General features: G+C 44.9%; 1 protein-coding gene across 5 annotated transcripts; it reads left to right on the forward strand.

Moving 5' to 3' along the window:
• Window positions 1-269: 269 nt before the first annotated feature.
• Window positions 270-17,026, forward strand: zbtb44 (zinc finger and BTB domain containing 44). Of its 5 annotated transcripts, XM_079448599.1 has the most exons (7): window positions 270-550; window positions 3,739-3,808; window positions 9,667-10,781; window positions 10,997-11,081; window positions 12,008-12,159; window positions 12,350-12,650; window positions 14,482-17,026. In XM_079448599.1, exons 3-7 carry the CDS (start codon window positions 9,698-9,700, stop codon window positions 14,825-14,827), a joined length of 1,968 nt encoding a protein of 655 aa, XP_079304725.1. In that variant the 5' UTR covers window positions 270-550; window positions 3,739-3,808; window positions 9,667-9,697; the 3' UTR covers window positions 14,828-17,026. The 5 variants fall into 5 exon arrangements, with proteins under 5 accessions (XP_079304725.1, XP_079304724.1, XP_079304728.1 ...); XM_079448598.1 differs by lacking the exon at window positions 3,739-3,808; XM_079448602.1 differs by lacking the exon at window positions 3,739-3,808 and having other exon boundaries at window positions 12,350-12,433; window positions 14,482-14,637.
• The last annotated feature ends 2,768 nt before the right edge of the window (window positions 17,027-19,794 follow it).

Below are 19,794 nucleotides of genomic sequence, written 5' to 3' on the forward strand. Positions count from 1 at the left end.
TATGTCTTAAATCATTTTTGAATACAACAAACAGGGGGGTTAAAAAACCTACATTTGTGAATAAAATCTTTTGCTAGCAAAAGAATATAGTTAACGTTAATCAAAAAATGTTTTTGATCATCTTCTTCCTAGTTTCCATACTTAATATCTATAAAAGAAAGACTACATTTTTCTCCTTTAACCATAATTGAACGTTTAAAGTATCGTTCATCCGTCAAAAAATGTCAAATGCGTCGTGAAGAAATGCATTCTGGGAAACAGCATGTAAACACCAGCTTGAAAGCAGTCAGAAGAGAAATCATGACATTTTATACTTAATACGTTTTACAGTTTTTTTTTCTTGGATTTGTCTTTTACTACAAACGAGGGACACTCGACTTCGTGTTTTATCGGAATGTGACTGCTGTTTTAAAGAAGCGTCAGTACTTCTGCAACTGTCAGTATGCTAACGTTAGCAGCTACTTAGCTTGTGAAACAGTTAAATCACATTCATGCGGTCATAACTTGTTGTTTCAACGGATTCGTCCATTCTCCCTATCTAACGTTACCGGTGAGCAGCACAAACCTTTATCCTACATGACTAACGTTTTGTAACGCATGTTTGACTGACGTATTTGAGTCAGTTTCAGAGATTAGCGTTCAAATTAGCCTGTCAGAGCTGCAAATAAACCAGACATTGCTATGACTGTTTACATGCCAGCGCCTGATTCGAATGTTGAATGTACTTAACTTACTGTTTACATTGTTAGCAATGCAACGGCTTTAACTGTAACCTTTATTAGTTGATCTTAACCTTACGTATTAATTTACTGAATGCTTCATGTAGTAGCAGGCCTACGTCGAATATGTCAGATTTCGCAGTTTTTAGTAGTTAGCACGAGTTTGTTGAGCATATAATGCATACTGTTAAACCCTGTATTAAATTTTTGTCATATTAGCGTGTGCTATTTGTATTGCCACTGCTCCTGTTGACAATAAAACCCCGCGACACAAAACATAAACAAACAAGTCACACAGAACACCACGCCCCTTTAACTTTCTGTGAGCATTTGTTCGCCGAATGAAACAATATGTCTCTGTTTAACAATGCGCGGGATTATCTTTAAAAAACATTTATCAGTTTAATGCTGCATTATAGATTAAGACTTTCGTTTGATGTCTTGAAAGAAATGTAACATATTTTCTATTGAACAAACTTCACTGTCATCTGAGTAAAAAATCATGTAGTATTCATTAATTTTATGAAAACAGTAATAATCTAACCATCTTAATTTGAAGAAAACTTTACATTGGCTACATATTGCAACAAGTTTGAGGACGTTATTTAACAGTGGGTAAAAACTGAACACCTATTTTTTACAATACTTTAACCATTTTGATAAACTTCTGCAGTAGCCAATACATCAGAAACATGCCAAGCCAAAATATTTTTATTGCTCTTAAATAACATCTTGTAAATGCCCATGTCATTGTGGAATGCAGTGTACTATTCTAGGAACCCAAACAGTTATCTTTCTAAGAATCTAGGATCTTTCTTAGCTGTGAGTTGTTTCATGTCTTGATGTGAGTGAAGGACCAAATCTGATCCCTTTCTCCATCAAGACAGACTCGTTTGGACATTTGTCTAGTTTGGACATATCTGCTGTCAGTAGACTTAAGCGGTTCTGTAATAGTTTTCGGCAGATGTCATTTGACAGAGTTTATTTGAACTTAGAAGAGTTGGATATTTGAGTTTTAAGGCTCCGAATCATTTTAAGTATGTGCTTGTGCTTAGTTTCATAAGGATCATTGTTTGGGTCTAGTTCTCAGGGATCACTGGAACTAAAGCCTCATGTCTTTGGTCTGTATACCTTTGATAAATCAGCAGAACTTAGCAAAGGGGAAATCTTTCTTACCAATGGCATATATTAGATGTATTACATATTAAACTAAGAAAACTATGAACTAACAAACCTTTACATAACACCAGCCTTGCATTTGGGATAAATTTCCGGCACAAAATTTGTCATTTGTGTAGTGCAGGGGTGGCCAACCCGCGGCTCGCGAGCCTCATGCGGCTCTTTAACTAGTTTCATGCGGCTCTTCAAAGCTTCAAATCTTCAGCGTCCCTTCCGCTCACTCCACCCTAACTGTGTGTTCACACCCGGCGCGAATGAGGCGTCAAACGCTAGTGATTTACATGTTAAGTCAATGTAAAGACGCGCTTGCGGCGCGAATGAGGCAGCGCGAAAGACGCGAATTGCGTTAGTTGAAAAATCTGAACTTTGGCGAAAATTTGCGCCGCGTTAACCAATCAGGAGCCTGCTCTAGTAGTGACGTAGACGACGTAGCCCCTCCTATGAAGCGAATTTCACGCGCGAATAGCATGAATGACACAAAATGTTCAAGCGTCCAACTACTCGCGAATAGCGCGTTTTTGACGCCTCATGTGAACACACAGTAACATCGAACAGGAATTTCCAAAAGGGACTGAACTTCGCAAGAACAAGTTAGCACACAATGTTAACTGTTGAAAATTACTGATATTATCATGTTGGTGTGGTTATTTTCATTAGATCTGGCTGAGCAGAGGTCTGTGAATGCGTGCATACATGATTAAAAGATGATGTTAATGTGTACCCATGTGTATGATGTGGCTCTTTGCAGTAACACAGAAAAAAAAGTGGCTCTTAGTCTCTGACTAGTTGGCCACCCCTGGTGTAGTGCATGATGTTTTGGAAGCCAGTATAACGTTTGGCACAATTGAAACAGAATTGATTATTTCTTTTTGTCATTTACACTTCTCTGAAATGGCCCAAAGCCTGCAAATATTTGATCAATAATGTTGAGCTGAGTGGGTTTGGGATGTGCTTTTATTTGTTTTGAGGGACATTGTTGTCATGCATTGCTCATTGTACTCTATGGGGACTGTCTCAGGTAGAGCAGGTTTGGGGTGTTTTATCATTTGTTCTGTACTAATCATTTGACAGGCCTTGCAAATAATCTGGCCCTGTGGCTTCTCTTCCCTTACCTATCCAAAGTATTGGCACGGTGCTGTTGTTGGAACAAAATCAATATTCTGTCATGAATCTGTCTGTCATGAATCTGTCTGTCCCGCGTCAGAACCTTCATAAGGTTCAACCAACATGGAGTTAAAATGTGAACTCTGAGTAGATTTGCCATAAGCTCTCGTCTCTAGACGTCATAGTGTATAGGACACCTGTAGAGCGTCAGACTCTCGTGCAAAGTTAGACTGATGGCCGGTTCGAACCCCGCTCTGAGCAGATTTGAGTTGTAAAGGCTACACTTCAGAATTAATTGTGTATTATCTTTATCGCTTTATTTCTGCATGTATGTCTGTATTTATTCATTTCTTTATTCATGCACTTTATTAATACACTTTATTAAGTCATTTCTCATCGTCCATAGAAATGTATGCTCTGATGTAATACACGTACGATCGCTGATGTTATTGAGGTGAGGATGGACGAGATATATTTTCATATATCTAATTCACTAAAGAAAAACAGTACAGTTTTAATATGAATGCACGGGGGAAATAACAAATTCCACTCATGTCCTAAATTGCTCTCCTGAATTCAAAGTACATCCCTATGAATTCTTGCAGCCTCTTCGTGTACTGAATCCTCTATAAAAGCAAATATGACATATTAGTCACTGAGATGGTCTCTGTGTTTAAAATGTGTGCCATGAATGACTGTATTAATGAATGAGTTATACCACTTTCTGTTTAAAAAGGGGGAGGAGATTGAAATAAACTCTGGCTTTACCAAAGAAAACCTGCTCCCGACCAGGTTAGGTTCACGGAGTAAGTGACTATGGTTACTGACTCTTGAGTATAAGTTACCTCTTTTTTAGAAATGGCTTGAGTTACCCCGCTTTCTCGGGTTTGACATACCTCACATTCTGAAATGGAAAACGTCTCGGTTACGTATGTAACCTCCGTTCCCTGATGGAGGGAACGAGACGTTGTGTCGACAGAATGGGGTTTGACTTGAGAACCTACCTTCTCTGACTGACTTGAACAGGCCAATGAAAATTGGCGAATGAAATTTGCATGCCGGACTCCGCCCCCGGATATCCGGGTATAAAAGGGAGCCGGCGTGCCGCATTCATTCACCTTTTGTGCTGAGGAGCCTGAGGATCTTGCCCCGACTGCTGCAGCGGGCGGCCAGTGTTGTGGCATGAAGGACACAACGTCTCGTTCCCTCCATCAGGGAACGGAGGTTACATACGTAACCGAGACGTTCCCTTTCTGTCGGTCTCTCGACGTTGTGTCGACAGAATGGGGTTCCTCGGAAAACGCCACAGCGCTGTGCCGCGTCACAATTCCTCGCGAAGCGACGCTGACTGGCCTGGGCGTGTCAGACGTGAGCGCTTAGCATGAATTGCAACCTTCCAGCGGAAGGGAAGGAGTCCAGAGCTTTCAAAAAAGATGGGAGCCCCTTCCACCGGCCGTCACGGACGGCGGCCTAGTTCTCTTAACAGCGAGAAGCCGCCCGGCACCGTAAGGCCACTGGGAAGCGTGATTCCCCCCTGAGGGAACGCGCTACGGAGACCACTTCCTACCGCAGGGAGGAGTTTAGTGGAGATTCACACACGGTCTCACCGGGTAGGGGAGAGCACGTGGGAGACATGCAGACACGAGATGGTGTCGCGGGCAGGTGAAGTACACCTGGGAGAGGTCATGGGCCATCGATTGAGAGCCATTCATGAGAAGACATCAGACGGAACCGCCCTGTGGGGGGGTTACTACGTGTGGAGCACTAGGCCTTGTTTGAGTCACTGCTAGAGCTCAGAAACAGGCCAAGGGAGGCAGGGCTGCTCCGCCGAGCCCGCCGCCGAGGAGTGCTTAGTGATGGATGGAATGCCTACTCTTCGCCCACGTGGGGGGAAGAGGGGAGGCTGGATAGCACCACGTCTCACCTGTGGAGGGGTGCTATCGCAGGCGTACGCCCACCGGCTGCCGGAACTTACCTGGCGGTGTCTCGTAAGACTCTGGCAAATACCGGTTCCACGCGGAGGCTGTAAAACCTCGCGAAGGTGCTGGGCGTAGCCCAACCCGCAGCTCTACATATGTCTGCCAGAGGGGTCCCCTACCCTCTTGATGGAAGCGAGCGCCACTAGGAGAGCCGTCTTCATCGAGAGACGAGAAAGAGCGGCATCTCCGAGGGGCTCGAAGGGGGGCCTCTGGAGGCCCGCCAGGACCACATTGAGGTCCCAAGAGGGAACGGAGCGCGGACGGGCTGGATTCAGCCTTCTCGCGCCCCTCAGGAACCTAATGACCAGGTCGTGCTGTCCCAGAGACTTCCCACTAACTGGTTCGTGATGAGCGGCAATTGCGGCTACATACACTTTCAGCGTGGAAGGGGAGAGATTGTTCTCGAGTCTCGACTGCAGGAAGGACAGCACGCTCCCGATCGAGCATATCCGTGGGTCTTCTCCACGAGAAGAACACCAGGACGAGAAGAGGCGCCACTTAAAAGCGTATAATCGCCTCGTGGCCGGGGCCCTAGCCTGAACAATGGTCTCTACCACCGCTGGGGGTAGACCACTCAGGATCTCCTCGTCCCGTCCAGGGGCCAGACATGGAGGTTCCAGAGGTCTGGTCTCGGATGCCACAACGTGCCCTTCCCCTGAGAAAGAAGGTCCTTCGTCAGGGGAATCGGCCAGGGGGGAGTTGTCGTCAGGAGCATTAGCTCCGAGAACCAAGTCCGGTTGGGCCAGTAAGGCGCAACTAGTAGCACTTGATGCTCTTCTTCCCTGACCTTGCACAGGACGTGTGCAATGAGGCTCACTGGGGGGAAGGCGTACTTCCGCTTGTCCCGCGGCCAGCTGTGCGCCAAAGCATCCGTGCCGAGGGGGGCCTCGGTCAGGGAGTACCAAAGCGGGCAATGGGTGGTGTCCAGGGAGGCGAACAGGTCCACCTGTGCCTGCCCGAACTGCACCCAAATGAGCTGGACTGCGCGGGGGTGGAGCCGCCACTCTCCACAGGGCGTCGACTGACGAGAGAGCGCATCGGCTGTCTGGTTCAGGTCGCCCGGGATGTGAGTGGCTAACAGGGACTTCGTCACCTGCTGGCTCCACAGGAGGAGGCGTCGGGCGAGTTGCGATAGCTGCCGTGAACGAATACCACCCTGTCGGTTGATATACGCCACAGCAGTCGTGCTGTCCGACCGGACCAGCACGTGCTTGTCCTGCACGAGGGGAAGGAACCTCCTCAGTGCAAGCAGCACCGCCAACAACTCTAGGCGATTGATATGCCAGCGCAGGCGGGGGCCCGTCCAGAGACCCGACACTGCGTGCCCGTTGCACACAGCACCCCAACCCTGCAGGGAGGCGTCGGTCGTCACCACGACGCGCCTCGAAACCTGCCCAAGAGGGACCCCTGTCCGCAAAAAGGTCATAGAAGACCATGGGGTTAGGGTGCGCCGGCAGAAGGGCGTGATCGGGACGCGCCTGCTGCCGGAGTGCCACGCACTCCAAGGAACTCTGCTCTGTAGCCAGTGCTGTAGCGGTCTCATGTGCATCAACCCGAGGGGGACCACCCCCGCCGAGGACGCCATGTGTCCCAGGAGCCTCTGAAAATGTTTCAGGGGGACCGCTGGCTGCTGCCTGAAGCTCTTCAGGCAGGTCAGCACCGACTGGGCACGCTCGGAAGAAAGACGTGCCAACATGGAGACAGAGTCGAGTTCCATACCGAGGAAAAGGATGCTCTGCACAGGGGAGAGCTTGCTCTTCTCTCGGTTGACCTGTAACCCCAAATGGTCTAGGTGCCGGAGCACCAGGTCCCTGTGTGCACACAACAGATCTCGCGAGTGCGCCAAGATGAGCCAGTCGTCGAGATAGTTGAGTATGCGCACCCCCTGCTCCCTGAGGGGAGTGAGGGCGGCCTCCACGACCTTCGTAAAGACTCGAGGAGACAGGGACAGACCAAATGGGAGGACGCGGTACTGATATGCCTGTCCTTCGAAAGCGAACCGTAGGAACGGCCGGTGACGAGGGAGGATGGACACATGGAAGTACGCGTCCTTCAGGTCGATCGCCATGAACCAATCCTGACGCCTGACGGACGTCAGAATGCGCTTCTGCGTTAGCATCCTGAACGGCAGCTTGTGTAGGTGCTTGTTCAGGGTACGCAGGTCCAAGATGGGGCGCAACCCGCCACTTTTCTTGGGGACAATGAAATACGGGCTGTAAAACCCGGAGTACATCTCGGCCAGAGGGACGAGCTCGACCGCCCCCTTCGCCAGAAGGGTAGCGACCTCGGCCCGAAGCACGGGAGCATCTACTCCCACTGATGTGAAGAGGATGCCCCGAAACTTGGGTGGGCGCTTGGCGAACTGAATCGCATAGCCGAGACGGATCGTTCGCTCTAGCCACCGTGCCGGTCTGGGAAGAGCCAACCAGGCTCCCAGGTACCGAGACAGGGGGACCAGAGGTTCGATCTGATTCATTGCCCCCGTGGGGGGTGGTTCGATGGCTGGCAGTACGGCTCCCTCGACGCGGGGGGGACCCCGGGGAGGAGAGCGGCTCTGCCGAGGTGCCTGTCGGGCGATATCGCGGCACACCGCACCGTCTGACTGAGGGTGCTGGTGGCCACTGAGAGTTATACCCAACCGTGTGTCTCGCCGAAACACAACGTGGGGTAGCCGAGCACCGTCCTGCGGAGGGTGAGAGCGGCTGTGAGAAAGACCCAGGGGGAGAGACAGCTCTTTTCGTGAGAATGTGGGCACCAGGCCCTGAAAAGGGCCCGGCTGGTGTTGCTGGGACGGGGCAGGCACCGTCCCAATCCGACCCTCCGGCGATGTAGTTGCCTCCGGCGATGTAGTTGCATAGGCGGCCGGGTCGCGGCGGGGCAGGATGTGTTTAATCGCCTCCGTCTGCTTCTTTACAGTCGAGAACTGCTGAGAGAAGTCCTCGACCGTATCACCAAACAGCCCACCCTGCGCGATGGGAGCGTCGAGAAAGCGAACCTTCTCAGCGTCCCGCATCTGCGCAAGGTTGAGCCAAAGGTGTCTCTCCTGGACCACCAGTGTGGACATCGTACGACCCAGGGCTCGCGCCGTCACCTTCGTCGCCCGGAGAGCGAGGTCAGTGGCAGTGCGGAGCTCCTGCATTAGCCCTGGGTCGGACTTTCCCTCGTGCAACTCCTTCAACGCCTTGGCCTGATGGACCTGCAGGATGGCCATGGCGTGAAGAGCCGAGGCAGCTTGACCCGCAGCGTTGTAAGCCTTCGACACCAGCGATGCCGAAAACTTACACGCCTTGGAAGGGAGCCTTGGTCGATCCCTCCAGGTGGCAGCTGTCTGCGGGCACAGGTGCACCGCGACTGCACGCTCCACCTGTGGGATGTCGACATAGCCCTTAGCTGCCCCGTCATCGAGGGAAGTCAGGGCGACCGAGCCAGTCTGACGTGCACGCGCCGAAAAGGGGGCGTTCCAAGTCCGACTGAGCTCCTCATGCACTTCCGGGAAGAATGGTACCGGCGCCGACCGTGGCTTAGAGTCACGGCCGGTCCCCAGATACCACGTGTCCAACCGCGAGCGTTGGGGAAGAGGCGGTGCGGTGCACTGCAGCCCAATACTCGCGGCGGCCCGGGAAAGCATGGCTGACATCTCGACGTCCGCTTCATCCTGAGCTCGACCCCCCGGGGGAGGAAGCTCCAAGGACTCGTCGGGGTCGGATGCCAGGAGGTCGCCCTCCGATGCTGCGAGCGACATCTCATCGTCGTCACGCCCCGTGTCCGAGTACGTGACGGAGGAACAAGGCGGCGTACCGCCTCTTCCGGGACGGTCAGACGAGCGAGGTGGGGCGTGAACGGTCCGCGAGCCGGTGGCTGACGGATTGAGGCTCACGGTGATCCCCAAATCACCCTCGGTGCTCGCCGAAGCGGACGGCAGGGCTGATGCCGCTGCTGCCGCAAAACGGGAAGCACTCGAGGTGGTGGCCGATTCTCGCAAGAACGCAGCCACCCGTGACCGCAATGTCTGAATCACCATCCGCCCGCAGTGCGGGCAAGATGTATCCACAAATGCCGCCTCAGCGTGCTGGAGTCCCAGACACCTGAGGCAGACATCGTGTCCGTCCCCTTCCTCGATGAGTGCGCCGCACCCACGAGCACAGCGGGACATGCCGCGCTGTAGAATGTCTTAAGCCCTGAAAAGGGCTCGCTCTTTAGAGATACTCTTTGGCAGTTGCCGAGACGCCCAGGGGAAGTCACAGGAATCGGGACAGTCCGCTGCACCACGTCGTAAGACCAGCAACACGTAGAGATTGTCTGCAGAGTCGTCAGCATGAGATGCGAAGGCTCCGAAGAACAAAAGGTGAATGAATGCGGCACGCCGGCTCCCTTTTATACCCGGATATCCGGGGGCGGAGTCCGGCATGCAAATTTCATTCGCCAATTTTCATTGGCCTGTTCAAGTCAGTCAGAGAAGGTAGGTTCTCAAGTCAAACCCCATTCTGTCGACACAACGTCGAGAGACCGACAGAAAGGGAACCCAGAATTTCCCTCATTTCAGGCTTAATATACTCTGAGTTTTTCTGAAATGGCCCCTGTTCTGTTCTCTTTCTAATGTGCTGCATTCTGAAAACCTGAACTAGAACACAACTATCCCGTCTTTAGCCGTTCTGGTTTACTAACGTATCTTAATCTCTGTACAGGCAACCCAAACGCTCGCCCCTGCAGTGAAGGATGGGTGTGAAAACCTTCACCCACACTTCCCCCAGCCACAGCCAGGAGCTTCTGGATAAACTCAACTCCCTGCGTAGAGAGGGCCATTTCTGTGATGTCACCATTCGCGTACAGGGACAGCTGTTTTCCGCCCATAAGGTAGTGCTGGCCTGTTGTAGTGACTTTCTCAAAGCTAAACTCTCTGGGAAGCCCGCAGAGGATGAGACTGTAATCGTAGGAGAAGATAAGCACGTTCTGGACCTCCAGCATGTGACAGTTGCTGGTTTCGCTCCTCTTCTGGAATATGCGTATACTTCCACCCTGTCCATCAGCACAGAGAACATAATCGATGTTCTGGCCGCAGCAAGCTACATGCAGATGTTCGCAGTGGCCAACACTTGCTCTGAGTTCATGAAGTCTAGCATTCTGTGGAACTCGTCGGGAGGAGGAGGAGTGGGAACTTGCAACACCCAGCCCCCAAGTTTACATAAGCCCCAAGAGACCCCTGAAGGCCATGCGAGCTGCACCCTCACGCCCGTAGATGCCCTCTCACCGTCCCCCGTCTCCTCAGAGTGCAGCGTACAAGAGCGACCCATCCCTGTGTGCCGTGAGTCTAGGCGCAAACGGAAAGGCTTTGCAAGCCCGCAACCAGCATCCTCTACCTCCCCGCAAATCCCCAACCCCTCTCCCTCCTCTTCCTCTTTCCCAGAGAGTACAGCACAAGCTCTAGAACCCTCCCTGGCTTTCTCCTGGACATACCCTTTCGGTGTGGACCGGCGATTTGCAGTAGGAGAAAAATCCAAACTACCCGAAGGTCTCCTGGAAGCGTCTGGAGTTTCGGGGCAGGACTCTAGTGGGCGGACTCTGGTGGAGTATCTCTCCTGCGAGGGCCCCCGGGGCTTGGGTGTGGGCGGTGCAGTGGGCATAGAGGAAGAAGATGAGGATGTGCAGGTGAAGGTTGAGAGGCTGAGTGATGAAGAAGTGCATGAAGAAGTTTCTCAACCTGTCAGTGCTCCTCACAGTTCTCTGAGCGACCAACAGACAGTCCCTGGCAATGACCACAACCAAGAAGATTTACTTATAAGCCCACAGTCCTCTTCCATCGGTGAGACTCCTTTATACAGCACAGAGCTGTACTTATGTCTGCTCTCTATCAGCTGTTAGTAGGTTATCTAAGAACAATATGCCTGTTTCATTTTATATGTCCATTTTATCAATCCGATATTTAACTGGACATTACATACACTGTAAAAACTGTTTCTGAGACAGTGTCTGTCTAGACTAAGGTAGATGTCAAATTAAGCTTCTCTCTCTCCTCAGGCTCTATGGATGAGGGGGTAACTGAGAGCCTTCAGTCTATGCAGGGCACTCCAAACACTACGGGTCACATGGAGGAGGATGAAAGGTATTAACTTTTTGTATCTGTGTTGTTTTAACAAAGTATCTTTTTACGATCTTCTACTTTTTCGATGAAAATGGAAGGGCCCCAATGAGGGGACATAATTTTTCATCTTATCATCATCATCTTTCTTTGTGTATACTTGTTTATAAGCAGTAGAGGCCTCTGCAATATTGTAGTGGCTATTAGGATGTAGACTTCTTGCCAAGAGGCCAGAAAAGCTAGTTGGCAGGCTTTCTGGAAAGTTCTTGGACCTGAATTTCCTTTTTGGAATACTGGAAGAGAAGGGAAATGATGCAAAACAAATGGGGAATAAAGAGTGGTGTCCATCTCAGGAGAGGAGTGTACTTTTATATGACAACTTATATGCCTGAATGTGTTGTATGTTAGCCTTAAAGGGACAATTCTCTCAAAAATAAAAATTCTGTCATAATTTACTCACCCTCGAGTTCAAAATCTGTATAAATATAGAGAAAGATATTTGGAAGAAAGCTTGTAACCAAACAGTTCTTGGCCACAATTGACTACCATGGTAGGTAAAATGAGATATTACAATGGTATAAGTCCCCAAGAACTGTTTGCTTGCCTACATTTTTCTAAATATCTTCTTTTGTGTTCAACAAAGAAAAAAAACTCAATGGTACTCAATGGGGTCCAAAACTGTTTGGTTACAAGCATTCATCCAAGTATCTTTCCATGTGTTCATCAGAACAAAGAAATTGATACAGATTTGGAACAACTTGAGAGTGAGTAAATGAGGACAGAACTTTAGTAGAACTGTTCCCTTAAAGGTTTTGAGGATTTGTAGGAAAATTGAATTGTGTGTAAAATTATGTTGCATTTTATCTTGTAAACAAGTGCTATATCACTTTTTATAAATGACTACAATTGATAAAAAACAAGATCATTTGCTAATTTTACACTTTCTCCAGGCTGGAAAACGTCCAGTATCCATACCACTTGTACATCAGCCCCTCCACCCGCCCAGGACTTAACGGTCCTGAACGGCCCTTCCAGTGCCCAACATGTGGTGTCCGCTTCACCCGAATACAGAACCTCAAGCAGCACATGCTTATCCACTCTGGTGAGAGAGATTCTTCTATTGCATAACTTCTTGATTGCGTAATGTTACACGATTTAGTTTTTTTGGCTGTCAGTCCATAAAAATATTGGTGATGTAAATGAAAGTTTGTCTTCTGATATTTATACATTGACATTCTCTGCCAATTGAGCTGAGGAAACACAACCTGTTTTGTTCTGTGGCCCTTCTACAGGTATTAAGCCATTCCAGTGCGACCGCTGCGGGAAAAAATTCACACGGGCTTACTCCCTGAAGATGCACCGGCTAAAGCACGAAGGTAAACGCTGTTTCCGGTGCCAGATCTGTAGCGCCACTTTCACTTCCTTCGGTGAATATAAGCACCACATGAGGGTGTCTCGCCACATCATCCGCAAGCCTCGGATTTACGAGTGCAAAACGTGCGGGGCCATGTTTACCAACTCCGGCAATTTAATCGTACACCTGAGGAGTCTCAACCATGAGGCGTCAGAACTAGCAAACTACTTCCAGACCAGGTGAGGAGGAGCTGAACATTCTTAGAAAATGTGTAGAAGCACAAATGTAGTTTTGTACGGTCGGCCGTTTATTCAATTTTCAGCAGGCAGATGCGTTTTTATGGTTTGGGACGACAAAGAAGCAACCCGAACTGTATTGAACAATGTGTGTATTAGGGGAATAAACATTCAATTCCAGAGACAGCTAAAGCGGCTTGTCGAAATGTCATTGTCAATATGTTTCCCTCAGATTAAATTCCATTTCTGCTCGGTTCCAACAGGTTCACCGCAGTCCAGGGTGACGCCCAGTTCCATTGTGGTGTATTTGGCAAAACATTGCTTAGTGAATAGGGCTTTCAGGAAATCCTTAAAATCTCATGTTTGATTTTATGATGAGTCTTAGGATAGTTTCAATTCAGAATCACCACTGCTTATTTGCTTCTGAATAGCTGTAACACACCCTTTCGGTGTTCCTTTTATTGTTTTTTTTAAAACTACACGTCACATAACCTGATCTTTTTTAATATTATTAAAAGAATATTATTATACTTTTATGCAAAATTACTTGTCTTCCCTGGAATCAACCCATGACCTTTGCACCGCTACAAAGTGAGCTACAGGAACACTTTTACTTAGTTCTCAAATGCGAGTATTTTGTTGGAGTACGTTTCATGGAACAAACGTGGCTTTAATTCAATGTTGGAAGTGGTAAGACTTGGACTGTCCATTAGAAAAAGTAGCTCTGAGATGTAAACAGTTGCAGTGGTCAGAGAAATCAGTCATAGCTCAAGTCATTACTACTGACGCGAAGTTCTCTCTTCTAAGAAGAGTATCAGTGGAATCGCTCTTTTTAAGTAGACTTTAAGAGACATTCTTCTGAGAAAATGCTTCAATCGTCATGGTAGATCTTCATTAAAACCGAGCGAAGGCGTCGGGTGTCTTTGTACATTGAACTCCCGCTACATGTAGACTCCCATATGTAATCCAGCTATTTATTTAATTTAAGCCCTCTCTTTTAGGATCCCAGTGGTCTATTCGTCTTTGTCAGACACAAATAAACAGTGTCTATGTAAGCTACAGCGCTGAAATCAATAGTTTGACTGTCTTTTCTGCTTAACAAGAGAGGGAGAGGCTGCGCTGCATATCCTGATACAGTTTTATTTGTTTCGATACGAGGAACAGTCGGCATTGCTCCCATGGTTTTCTCCTCTCCGGAGACCCACTTCGTGGTCAAATGCATTTACTTAGTAAAATGTTAGTGATTTTCCGAAAAGAACTTTGATTTGAAGTTCATTGCGTCAAGAGTGCAAGGTTGTTTTTTGAAGAAATAGGAAATGATGTCAATAGTTATTAAATAATGTGACATCGTAGTCATGGATTAAGCTATCAGGGTTGTGTTTTCCTGCTACTTTCTGCCAAGCCGCAGTTGAGTTTTGAAGATTCAGTCACTTTTGCTTGGATAGCTGGGGTGTTTTTGCAGTTTATTGTTTGACCTGTGCATGCCAGGACTGGCTCATGAAAAAAATTAAATAAGAAATTGTTCAATCGTATTCCCAATTTGGAGCACAATCTTGGATGAAATGTAACTCATTGGATCATTTTTTACCACAAAAATGTTTTGAACTTGCGACTGGTTGGTTTGACATCCTCAGATTGTGGCTTCAAATAGAAAAGACTGAAATTGATAACTTTAACATTTTAACTTATCTTTTAATTTTTTTAAGCAAATTACATTGCTATGATACTCACAAAATGATTTTAAATATATTTCAGTTAAAAAATGCAAAACATGTTGTTTATTTAGCAGTCATGATTTTCTGAATCTTGGTTTTCTCTTCTTTTGTTGGTCCAGTGAGTTCCTCCTCCCAGACTACCTGAGCCACATGCAAGAGGATGAGGGGCTGGGACACTTTGAGATGACTGAGCAGACCTTTGAAGCCACTTCCTCCTCTTCTTCGGTCCAAACACCCGTTATCTCCCAAGTTTCTTCTACTATAAACTATGATAACCACCATCCTGCGGATCCACCCCAAACTCTAAACCCCAAAACAAGGCACAGAGCGGAAGGCGCACCAGGGGACCACCTGAAGTCCACCAATGCTGTTACATCTCTGCAAGACCAGGAGGAAGATGAAGGAGAAAAGGACAGAGCGGCCAGGAAGTCGAAGAAAACCCTTGTGTCAATTACAATTGAGTAAACAATTTTTATGCCTAAACATTTATAAAAATAGTCTATGTATTGTGATCCTGTTGAAAACACTGGGAATGCAACTCAGTTTTACATTGTCCTAAACTATGATGCAAGTTTATCATTTTTTTGTTTGTTTACTGTATAACATTTCATGTCATTTTAGCAGATCTTGGAAAAAATAGATTTCATTTCATATTTCAAACATGATCTCTATTTGCAGCCCAGTTGCTCTTTGGAAGCACATTTACATCATTATTTAAATATTTATAATTTATTTTAATTTTATATGATTTTAAATTGCATGGCAGTCGGTCAAATCAAATGATTTCAGATTTCATTTTAAAAGCGAAAAGCAGCTGATATCCATATTGTAAATATTATAATAAGTGCTGATTACCTTAACTGCATTACATTGGACTCTAATATACGATCTTTTCTCTAATTGATTCCCTATCGTCTCCTACTTAACCTGGAGCCTTAACTATAGCAAACTGCCCCTTCTAAATGTAAACTAGAAAATTATAAACCAGGAAGCTGCATCCATCTAAGAATGGTCCAAAAAATGTGAAAAGACTGTGTTACTACTTCCATATGCAGAAACAACAGATTGCTGTCAAATATGAATACACCTGGACCTGCACAAACAACCGTGAAAACCGTGATCTTATGAGCTTTAATGTGTTGCTTTGACATGTGGGGAGTATGACTTTTTGTTTCTCCCCTACCCCTCCTTTCTGCTGTATAATGTAAAATGCTGCTAAAATGTGTAAAGTGTGCCTCTTGCCCAAATTTGATCTAAAGAGCTGTACGTGTTAGACCAACATTCTCTTTTGATTACGACATATGGAAGAAATGTCAAATGGGTCACGTTTTAATAGAGTGGAAGGAAGATGCTATTTTCATAGCCTTTCCGTTTTATTACTGTTGGAGAATGTTTCTCCATAACTTGATGCCATAGTTGTATGTGCCTAACAAGTCTCCCAACAAAGTTTATGAATACCTTGTGTTTATGGCATGAGCCTCGATTGAAGATAAAGCTGCAACTGTGGAATATGTAGCATTTGAAGTGTTCTGTGGTTTCAATGCTAATGCATATGACTTGCGTGATCTGCTTCCTTTGTGTGATATTGCACCTGGCAATCAGTCAATTTAAAAACTGCTTAATTCCAAGATTTTTTTCAAAGTATGGGGAACAAAGATTTTTAATATGCTTTGTGCAATATGGTTAATTCTCTTGTTCCGAAAGTAAATGTGAAGTAAAACTTTTTATACCGCAGAGGACAATGAGCTGAAGGGTTTAAGGTGGTAGAGAAATAAGCTTAAAAAAACACACAGGAATGTGAATTGTTGATGAGTGTGAACAGCAAAAGAAGTCATATTGTCTTCACTGCTATAACAAAAGGGTGCAATATCATTCTCTGATGTCATTTCCCTTGAGATAGTCTCGCTCATCTAACGCTTCATTTTTGCAACTGTTGCTCAAACTTGGTTACTTCATAGTCTGAGAGTTTGTAGTGACGCATTTACCATAAGACAATATTGGCTGCCTGTTCCAGATCGCTCTGTGTGCTACTTGCATGTTTTCCCTGTGCAGAAGAAATACAGGGAAAATGAATATAGCATGGGTTCATTCGTTCGTTGAATGTTGTTCAAATATGTGCAAAACTACCATTTTGTATACAGTATTCAATCTTTGGTGTTCAATTGTTTGAGCAGAAAGAACAGTGATATTTCAGTAGTCATGATGCTTTTTCATATTCTGTATTGATTACAGTTACCTTAAAGTGTCAATTTGTAATATCAATGTTAGTAGTTCTTTGACCGTTGTATTGTTGGCTTTTGTGATAATGTCTTGATATATTTATAGTCTTTTATTAAGCTTAGCTTTAGTTGTATCTTGTGCCTTTGGATATTGGATCTGTATTGTATTTTAATTGGCAAAAAAAACATGCATTGATATAAATTCTGATGTTTTGTAGACAGAATAATGGTAGACTTCAAATGTAGCTTGAAACGTAAAATATTTTTGAAGTGCTATTCGACACATGGTTTAAACTGTATGTTTTGTGTTTATTTTCATAAAGACAAATGTATTTGTTGTTTTGTATCTCTTCGGTGGTTCTTATCATCAGTTCCTGTGCCAATTCAGATTTATTGAATGATGTTTTGTAAAAATAGTAGATTTCAAGTAAATTGTTACAGCCTTACATTCAAAACAAGTTTTGCCTTGATTTGTTGCTGTATATTATTGCTTAATTATCTATTCACATATATAGTCGTGGCCAAAGGTATTTGCAGTGACATAAATTTAGTCTTTTGCCAAGTTTGCTGCTTCTGTATTTGTAGGTTTTCCCGCATGTTTCTGTGGTATACCGGATAACTTAAGTTAGCTTATCTTAAGTTTGAATTGCTTTAAAGACAAAAACATAATATATGCAAAAAGTCAATATTTACAGTGTTGGGCCTTGTTTTTCAAAACCTCTGTAATTCGCTCTTGCATGCTGAATATTAGCTTCTGGGCCAAATCCTGACGGTTGGCGATCCTTTCTTGCCTTATTAGTGATCACAATTATTGGGCTTGACCACAGATTCTCTTACATTAGGGGAGCTGCTTTTTTGCAATTATTTAAAATGCATCGGAGCACTCTGCATAATAATCTTTAAACAATGTGAATAAACACCACAACAGCTTAAGCAGAATCACAGCATTTACGTCACTGCCAATACTTTTGGCCACAACTGTACTTTGTCATGTTCTATATGTGCCATACCATGTATAGTGCAAAAAGAGAAAGGAGTACACATGGCACTTCTGCAAGATTTCTTTGTCAAGGGGGGCTTTTATAGTCCAAAACAAGCTCTGGTTTATAATAAAAAAACACTTGGCAACCGAGACCACAAACACGCTAAAGGAAACAATGCAAGGGCATTAATTTGCCTAGCTAGAAGAAGGTTATGTGCGCATTTGCAGACTCCAAGCACCTGCTTGTGATTTGGTGTCCTCTCACTCTGTGACCCTGGAGGGAAAAGAAAAAAATAGGTCAATCTCTCAAACTGAATCATGTCAGATAATAAAATGAATGATTTTAATTCACTTTTTCTGACATGCTGTCCTAAATAAGCTTATAACATTTACCTTATGATGAATAGTTTAGACAACATGCTCATCACGGTATCTCTCTATTTTACTATTAAGAGATCAGTGGATACTGGGCATAAATATGAAGGCATATCTGATGCCACATGTTTGGCCTTCACCTGTCATCGTTAGTCAAATGGAGTTATATAACTCAAAATGATCATCTGGTAACTGCCAAGCAATATACTTTTTAGTGATGATGGAATGGAGTTGTTCGATATGGTCCCACAGGCCATAAACAAGGAAATAGAAAATTGACTTTGTATTTATATACAGTATTAACATTGGGAAATAGATGTTCAACAGTCCTCACATTTGCAACAAGAGCTAATATTCGAAAAATGTATTGTTTTTAAAATCTAATTATGGTTTACATGTCAGCTACCCACAAAGTTTTCTTTCGGGACCTGAGTATTGGCTTGCCTTGCAGCTACACCAGAAGTTAAAATGTCTACTATGAGTGGCTTTATCTTATGCAGAACTAATTTAGTCTTAAAGGAGTTGTAAACGATTTCAGCCAGTTAGTTAATTTCAACCATATTCTCCAAAATCCCACCCAGGTCGATGTCACCAAAACCAGGCATAATTATTGTCTGTCAGATAGTAGCGATACACTTTTTTTGAGAGTCCGCTTTAGATGTTTTACAAATAGGTGAGTGTGCAACTTGTCAACTACCAGTTTGAGTAGACTGATGTAACCTGGAATGTGACCATTCTATGCTGGTCAGTGATCACACGGAGAGCTCGTTCATCTCCATTGTTATATGATCCATAATCCTTAGAGAATAAGTGTAAAGTATTTCACCAGGTTCGTTTGTTTCTTTTGTCCTTTTTGATGAACACCATGCGTGTTAACCAAAACCATGAGATGCATGCAAGAATATTTCCATTGCCAATGACATGGTCCCAATAAACAAATCAGACCCACGGAGAGACATGCAAAATGTTCCCTCATACGTTAAAAGCTTGTTTTTGACAGTATTTACATGTTCATATTTATTGCTCACGTGTTCAGCTATTGCTTTTGATCTCCAGATGCAGCAGAGGTTTTCGAACTGTGCTACATTGTTTCATACGCTCTTATCATTTTAATAAATTACATCTGTGTAGTAGATCGCAAACACTTCAACATTCATCACATCTTGTATACTTGTGTCCCAATATAGCATCATTTTTTATTTTATCTTGATGTTTCATCTCAACATCTGGCTGTGATGTTATTTATGCTGCAGATTTGTCAGACTAACGCTGTTTCCCTAAATACAGCAAAACACCATTACTCTTTAAACTATGGACAGCGCTTCATAATCAAAACTTTGATACCTCCACAACTTTGATATACTATCAGCTTGTGTGGATTTCTTTCATCTTTTGGTTGAGATTTTAGAGAAAGTATAAATGTATTACAAATAAATATTCTCTAATGGGAGCCTGCCTCTGAAACAAGAATATTGATTGAGCCTAATGTCTGACAGTTTAGTCTACGTTCATATTTCTCAAGATGATGCACCTGTGCTGGATTAAACCTTGCTGCATAGTTACTGTTGGAACGTCGAAGCAACAAGCAGGTGAATATAATTTGATAAAAATTACTCCAAACTATGCATTTTGTAATATAAGCTAATATCAGATTTAGAATATTTACTAATATATATATATATATATATATATATATATATATATATATATATATATACATGTATACACTTTTGTCAGAATGACAAAGTCCCCAAGTCACCTGCCTGCTAGCCGATGTTCAGTTCAACAATTCCTTTAGCTAAACGGTAATAGTTTGTTTTATAGTCATGATTATGATCAACAAACAAAGTTGCAGT

The sequence above is a fragment of the Barbatula barbatula genome (assembly GCF_947034865.1).
Source record: "Barbatula barbatula genome assembly, chromosome: 2".
NCBI lineage: Eukaryota > Metazoa > Chordata > Actinopteri > Cypriniformes > Nemacheilidae > Barbatula > Barbatula barbatula.

What these genes read in the sequence shown, in the direction of transcription:
- zbtb44 (XM_079448599.1), top strand. Translation starts at nt 9,698, where the DNA reads ATGGGTGTGAAAACCTTCACCCACACTTCCCCCAGCCACAGCCAGGAG. An exon ending in CACATGGAGGAGGATGAAAG is followed by an intron (nt 11,082 to 12,007) that starts GTATTAACTTTT and finishes CACTTTCTCCAG; the next exon opens with GCTGGAAAACGTCCAGTATC. An exon ending in GCACATGCTTATCCACTCTG is followed by an intron (nt 12,160 to 12,349) that starts GTGAGAGAGATT and finishes GCCCTTCTACAG; the next exon opens with GTATTAAGCCATTCCAGTGC.